Here is a 7,841-nt window from a genome sequence, read left to right on the forward strand (position 1 = left end):
AGGGGGTTCTGACCGCCGAGCTGGAGAACGCCTTCAGGAACTGCCGGACAGCCGAGGAGCTGGACCACGTGGTGAGTCACGCCGGCCCCTGGCCTCAACGCCAGACTAGGGATGTTAACAGTTAATCGACTGTCGATTTAAGGTCTGACTGCACATGAGGGCGCCACGCCATGTAGTGAAGACTAATTAGGATGCCGGGAACATCCCAATTAGCTTTTCATTTCAACGACGCAGCGGAAGAAGACACAAAAATGAAGCGAGCAAAGCGCAGTCCGGCGCGGGACGTTCTTATCAATTAATCGACTATCGTTTGTCTGGAGAGAGACCACGCTGGCTCCAGCTCTACTCCCCTCCGTATTGAGACGTGTGTCTTCGTCCTGCTGCCCCCGATGACAAATAAAATGGATGTGAATCAACACCGGCCCTATGGTTTGGGACTGTACCACTACCGGTGGAGGTAGGGGGTTTTGGGGCGAGGGGTACAGAACCGAACCCTGGGTCTCTAGTGTTCCATCATATGGGATGAGATTGGTTTGAGATTTCAAACAACAACAAACAACAAGAAGGCTACTAGATTCAAGATATGACTGAAAAAAATGGCTTAGATGGGAACAATGATGAGGACAGAACAGATGAGGAAGGGTAGATAGGGTTTTTGGGGGATTCGAAGGGTCGCTAGGGCGTTTCATGTACATTCATATATGGTTGATCTAATGTTGTGGTATTTTTTGTGTTGCCTGTCCACACAGGAGAAGTCAGCTTTTTAGCGCTCTCCTTGGCAGTTTTGGTTTAAGCAGTGATGTGGATATGGGTTTGTTTAACGGGGGTGTGGACTGTGGGTGTGTTTAACGGGGGTGTGGATGTGGGTTTGTTTAACGGGGGTGTGGATGTGGGTTTGTTTAACGGGGGTGTGGACTGTGGGTGTGTTTAACGGGGGTGTGGATATGGGTGTGTTTAACGGGGGTGTGGACTGTGGGTTTGTTTAACGGGGGTGTGGACTGTGGGTGTGTTTAACGGGGGTGTGGACTGTGGGTTTGTTTAACGGGGGTGTGGCCTGTGGGTTTGTTTAACGGGGGTGTGGACTGTGGGTGTGTTTAACGGGGGTGTGGACTGTGGGTTTGTTTAACGGGGGTGTGGACTGTGGGTGTGTTTAACGGGGGTGTGGACTGTGGGTTTGTTTAACGGGGGTGTGGACTGTGGGTTTGTTTAACGGGGGTGTGGACTGTGGGTTTGTTTAACGGGGGTGTGGACTGTGGGTTTGTTTAACGGGGGTGTGGACTGTGGGTTTGTTTAACGGGGGTGTGGACTGTGGGTTTGTTTAACGGGGGTGTGGACTGTGGGTGTGTTTAACGGGGATGTGGACTGTGGGTGTGTTTAACGGGGGTGTGGACTGTGGGTTTGTTTAACGGGGGTGTGGACTGTGTGTTTGTTTAACGGGGGTGTGGACTGTGGGTTTGTTTAACGGGGGTGTGGACTGTGGGTTTGTTTAACGGGGGTGTGGACTGTGGGTTTGTTTAACGGGGGTGTGGACTGTGGGTTTGTTTAACGGGGGTGTGGCCTGTGTTTCGGCAGTACGCCCCCTATAAGAAGGGAGGCGGGCTGAGCAAGGCCCGGCGGGCCAAGGAGCTGGGTCTGGAGCCGGCCGCCCTGAGCCTGCTACACGCCCCCCAAACCCTGGACCTGCACACCTGGGTCCAGCCTGGGACCAAAGGTACAGACCCTCACACACACACACACATATGACCACGCACACACACACACACACACACACACACACACACACACAGACATACGCATATGACCACACATACACACACACACATATGATCACACACATACACACACACAAATGACCACACACACACACGACCACACACACACACACACACACACACACACACACACACACACACACACACACACACACACACCAAAACTCAATCTCTGTCTCCATTAGGCAGGATGTGTAGCGGTAGGTTTGGTGACCATGACAGTCCCTGTCCTGCTAGTTTTCAGATGGCCACTAGAGGGCAGCAAAGCTCCATGAAAGGAGAGCTGGCCAATCAGCAGGGCTTATTCACACCTGAAAGTCCGCACCAAGGTCCGATTGTTTTATCAAATGATTTGATGCGATTGACCCGTGTGTGTGTGTGTGTGTGTGTGTTTGCGCGTGTGTGTGTGTGTGTGTGTGTGTGTGTGTGTGTGTGTGTGTGTGTGTGCGTGTGTGTGTGTGTGCGCGCGTGTGTGTTCTCAGGTTTGGCCTCTGTACAGGAGGTGGCCACAGGTGTGGAGCAGATTCTGGCCGATATGATCGCCAAGGACAGCGAGACTCTGGCTTTCATCAGATCACTGTGAGAGACCCCTCTCTCTACTCATATCTCCTCTTCTCTGCTCCTCTCTCTACTCATATCTCCTCTTCTCTGCTCCTCTCTCTACTCATATCTCCTTCTCTGCTCCTCTCTCTACTCATATCTCTTCTTCTCTGCCCCTCTCTCTACTCATATCTCCTCTTCTCTGCTCCTCTCTCTACTCATATCTCCTCCTCTGCTCCTCTCTCTACTCATATCTCCCCTTCTCTGCTTCTCTCTCTACTCATATCTCCTCTTCTGCTCCTCTCTCTACTCATATCTCCTCTTCTGCTCCTCTCTCTACTCATATCTCCTCTTCTCTTCTCTCTCTACTCATATCTCCTCTTCTCTGCTCCTCTCTCTACTCATATCTCCTTCTCTGCTCCTCTCTCTACTCATATCTCCTCTTCTCTGCTCCTCTCTCTACTCATATCTCCTCTTCTCTGCTCCTCTCTCTACTCATATCTCCTCTTCTCCTCTCCTCTCTCTACTCATATCTCCTCTTCTGCTCCTCTCTCTACTCATATCTCCTCTTCTCTGCTCCTCTCTCTACTCATATCTCCTCCTATTCTGCTCCTCTCTCTACTCATATCTCCTCCCCTCTGCTCCTCTCTCTACTCATATCTCCTCTTCTCTTCTCCTCTCTCTACTCATATCTCCTCTTCTCCGCTCCTCTCTCTACTCATATCTCCTCTTCTCTGCTCCTCTCTCTACTCATATCTCCTCCTATTCTGCTCCTCTCTCTACTCATATCTCCTCTTCTCCGCTCCTCTCTCTACTCATATCTCCTCTTCTCTTCTCCTCTCTACTCATATCTCCTCTTCTCTGCTCCTCTCTCTACTCATATCTCCTCTTCTCTGCTCCTCTCTCTACTCATATCTCCTCTTCTCTGCTCCTCTCTACTCATATCTCCTCTTCTCTGCTCCTCTACTCATATCTCCTCTTCTCTGCTCCTCTCTCTACTCATATCTCCTCTTCTCTGCTCCTCTCTCTACTCATATCTCCTCTTCTCTGCTCCTCTCTCTACTCATATCTCCTCTTCTCTTCTCCTCTCTCTACTCATATCTCCTCTTCTCTGCTCCTCTCTCTACTCATATCTCCTCCTATTCTGCTCCTCTCTCTACTCATATCTCCTCTTCTCCGCTCCTCTCTCTACTCATATCTCCTCCTATTCTGCTCCTCTCTCTACTCATATCTCCTCTTCTGCTCCTCTCTATACTCATATCTCCTCTTCTCTGCTCCTCTCTCTACTCATATCTCCTCTTCTCTGCTCCTCTCTACTCATATCTCCTCCTATTCTGCTCCTCTCTCTACTCATATCTCCTCTTCTCTGATCCTCTCTCTACTCATATCTCCTCTTCTCTGCTCCTCTCTCTACTCATATCTCCTCTTCTCTGCTCCTCTCTCTACTCATATCTCCTCCTATTCTGCTCCTCTCTCTACTCATATCTCCTCTTCTGCTCCTCTCTCTACTCATATCTCCTCTTCTGCTCCTCTCTCTACTCATATCTCCTCTTCTCTGCTCCTCTCTCTACTCATATCTCCTCTTCTCTGTTCCTCTCTACTCATATCTCCTCTTCTCTGCTCCTCTCTCTACTCATATCTCCTCCTCTTCTCTCTCTACTCATATCTCTTCTTCTCTGCTCCTCTCTCTACTCATATCTCCTCTTCTGTTCCTCTCTCCACTCATATCTCCTCTTCTGTTCCTCTCTCCACTCATATCTCCTCTTCTGCTCCTCTCTCTACTCATATCTCTTCTTCTCTGCTCCTCTCTCTACTCATATCTCCTCTTCTCTGCTCCTCTCTCTACTCATATCTCCTCTTCTGTTCCTCTCTCCACTCATATCTCCTTCTCTGCTCCTCTCTCTACTCATATCTCCTCTTCTGCTCCTCTCTCTACTCATATCTCCTCTTTTCTTCTCTCTCCACTCATATCTCCTTCTCTGCTCCTCTCTCTACTCATATCTCCTCTTCTCTGCTCCTCTCTCTACTCATATCTCCTCTTCTCTGATCCTCTCTCTACTCATATCTCATCTTCTCTTCTCCTCTCTCTACTCATATCTCCTCCTCTTCTCTCTCTACTCATATCTCTTCTTCTCTGCTCCTCTCTCTACTCATATCTCCTCTTCTGTTCCTCTCTCCACTCATATCTCCTCTTCTCTGCTCCTCTCTCCACTCATATCTCCTTCTCTGCTCCTCTCTCTACTCATATCTCCTCTTCTGCTCCTCTCTCTACTCATATCTCCTCTTCTCTTCTCTGCTCCTCTCTCTACTCATATCTCCTCTTCTGCTCCTCTCTCTACTCATATCTCCTCTTCTCTTCTCTCTCTACTCATATCTCTTCTTCTCTTCTCCTCTCTCTACTCATATCTCCTCTTCTCTTCTCCTCTCTCTACTCATATCTCCTATTCTCTGCTCCTCTCTCTACTCATATCTCCTCTTCTCTGCTCCTCTCTCTACTCATATCTCCTCTTCTCTTCTCCTCTCTCTACTCATATCTCCTCTTCTGCTCCTCTCTCTACTCATATCTCCTCCTATTCTGTTCCTCTCTCTACTCATATCTCCTTCCCTGCTCCTCTCTCTACTCATATCTCCTCTTATCTGCTCCTCTCTCTACTCATATCTCTTCTTCTCTGCTCCTCTCTCTACTCATATCTCCTCTTCTCTGCTCCTCTCTCTACTCATATCTCCTCCTATTCTGCTCCTCTCTCTACTCATATCTCCTCTTCTCTGCTCCTCTCTCTACTCATATCTCCTCTTCTCTGCTCCTCTCTCTACTCATATCTCCTCTTCTCCACTCCTCTCTCTACTCATATCTCCTCTTCTCTGCTCCTCTCTCTACTCTTATCTCCTCTTCTCTGCTCCTCTCTCTACTCATATCTCCTCTTCTCTGCTCCTCTCTCTACTCATATCTCCTCTTCTCTGCTCCTCTCTCTACTCATATCTCCTCTTCTCTTCTCCTCTCTCTACTCATATCTCCTCCTATTCTGCTCCTCTCTCTACTCATATCTCCTCTTCTCTGCTCCTCTCTCTACTCATATCTCCTCTTCTCTGCTCCTCTCTCTACTCATATCTCCTCTTCTCTGCTCCTCTCTCTACTCATATCTCCTCCTATTCTGCTCCTCTCTCTACTCATATCTCCTCTTCTCTGCTCCTCTCTCTACTCATATCTCCTCTTCTCTGTTCCTCTCTACTCATATCTCCTCTTCTCTGCTCCTCTCTCTACTCATATCTCCTCTTCTCTGTTCCTCTCTCTACTCATATCTCCTCTTCTGTTCCTCTCTCTACTCATATCTCCTCTTCTCTGCTCCTCTCTCTACTCATATCTCCTCTTCTCTGCTCCTCTCTCTACTCATATCTCCTCTTCTCTGCTCCTCTCTCTACTCATATCTCCTCTTCTCTGCTCCTCTCTCTACTCATATCTCCTCTTCTGCTCCTCTCTCTACTCATATCTCCTTCTCTGCTCCTCTCTCTACTCATATATCCTCTTCTCTGCTCCTCTCTCTACTCATATCTCCTCTTCTCTGCTCCTCTCTCTACTCATATCTCCTCTTCTCTGCTCCTCTCTCTACTCATATCTCCTCTTCTCTGCTCCTCTCTCTACTCATATCTCCTCTTCTCTGCCCCTCTCTCTACTCATATCTCCTCTTCTCTGCTCCTCTCTCTACTCATATCTCCTCTTCTCTGCTCCTCTCTCTACTCATATCTCCTCTTCTCTGCTCCTCTCTCTACTCATATCTCCTCTTCTCTGTTCCTCTCTCTACTCATATCTCCTCTTCTCTGCTCCTCTCTCTACTCATATCTCCTCTTCTCTGCTCCTCTCTCTACTCATATCTCCTCCTATTCTGCTCCTCTCTCTACTCATATCTCCTCTTCTCTGCTCCTCTCTCTACTCATATCTCCTCTTCTCTGCTCCTCTCTCTACTCATATCTCCTCTTCTCCACTCCTCTCTCTACTCATATCTCCTCTTCTCTGCTCCTCTCTCTACTCTTATCTCCTCTTCTCTGCTCCTCTCTCTACTCATATCTCCTCTTCTCTGCTCCTCTCTCTACTCATATCTCCTCTTCTCTGCTCCTCTCTCTACTCATATCTCCTCTTCTCTTCTCCTCTCTCTACTCATATCTCCTCCTATTCTGCTCCTCTCTCTACTCATATCTCCTCTTCTCTGCTCCTCTCTCTACTCATATCTCCTCTTCTCTGCTCCTCTCTCTACTCATATCTCCTCTTCTCTGCTCCTCTCTCTACTCATATCTCCTCCTATTCTGCTCCTCTCTCTACTCATATCTCCTCTTCTCTGCTCCTCTCTCTACTCATATCTCCTCTTCTCTGTTCCTCTCTACTCATATCTCCTCTTCTCTGCTCCTCTCTCTACTCATATCTCCTCTTCTCTGTTCCTCTCTCTACTCATATCTCCTCTTCTGTTCCTCTCTCTACTCATATCTCCTCTTCTCTGCTCCTCTCTCTACTCATATCTCCTCTTCTCTGCTCCTCTCTCTACTCATATCTCCTCTTCTCTGCTCCTCTCTCTACTCATATCTCCTCTTCTCTGCTCCTCTCTCTACTCATATCTCCTCTTCTGCTCCTCTCTCTACTCATATCTCCTTCTCTGCTCCTCTCTCTACTCATATATCCTCTTCTCTGCTCCTCTCTCTACTCATATCTCCTCTTCTCTGCTCCTCTCTCTACTCATATCTCCTCTTCTCTGCTCCTCTCTCTACTCATATCTCCTCTTCTCTGCTCCTCTCTCTACTCATATCTCCTCTTCTCTGCCCCTCTCTCTACTCATATCTCCTCTTCTCTGCTCCTCTCTCTACTCATATCTCCTCTTCTCTGCTCCTCTCTCTACTCATATCTCCTCTTCTCTGCTCCTCTCTCTACTCATATCTCCTCTTCTCTGTTCCTCTCTCTACTCATATCTCCTCTTCTCTGCTCCTCTCTCTACTCATATCTCCTCTTCTCTGCTCCTCTCTCTACTCATATCTCCTCTTCTCTGCCCCTCTCTCTACTCATATCTCCTCTCTCTTCTCATATCTCCTCCTCTTGTCTCTCTTCTGCCTCTCCTGCTGGTCTCCTCTCTCACTATCAGGACTGTAACACTCGTGTGTGTGTGTGTGTGTGTGTGTGTGTGTGTGTGTGCTTATTAATGTCTTTCTCAACCAGCGTGTGTGTCACCTGTCTCACAAGCCTCATCCCCCCCCCCCCCTCCCTCCCAATGCCACCTCTCCTCCAGGTGTGACAACAGCGTGGTGCTGCTCCAGTCGTCCGTGTCGAAGGCGGCGCTGAAGGAGCAGCAGGAGCAGGGGGCGGGGCCGGGAGGGGGGCGGGGCCAGGGCCAGCAGGGCGGGGCCGGTCCGAAGGGCAAGCCCAAAGACATCGACAAGTTCCACCTCTACCACGACTACAGCTGCGACATCAGGAGCGTCCAGCACCACCAGGTTGGGCAAGCAGTGTGTGTGTGTGTGTGTGTGTGTGTGTGTGTGTGTGTGTGTGTG

The 7,841-nt window shown here is 48.9% G+C and overlaps 1 protein-coding gene across 1 annotated transcript in view; it reads left to right on the plus strand.

Moving 5' to 3' along the window:
- Positions 1-7,841, plus strand: part of srbd1 (S1 RNA binding domain 1) — a gene marked incomplete at its 3' end in the record, with an annotated part of 58,658 nt that overhangs the window by 5,384 nt on the left and 45,433 nt on the right. The window contains exons 6-9 of the mRNA XM_084461372.1: positions 1-71; positions 1,573-1,711; positions 2,255-2,351; positions 7,580-7,784. The exon at positions 1-71 is cut by the window's left edge and continues 47 nt beyond it. Coding sequence (XP_084317498.1) covers positions 1-71; positions 1,573-1,711; positions 2,255-2,351; positions 7,580-7,784 — 512 coding nt within the window. The remainder of the gene's footprint in view (positions 72-1,572; positions 1,712-2,254; positions 2,352-7,579; positions 7,785-7,841) is intronic.

The sequence above is a fragment of the Borostomias antarcticus genome, assembly GCF_949987555.1.
Source record: "Borostomias antarcticus genome assembly, chromosome: 2".
Classification (NCBI taxonomy): domain Eukaryota; kingdom Metazoa; phylum Chordata; class Actinopteri; order Stomiiformes; family Stomiidae; genus Borostomias; species Borostomias antarcticus.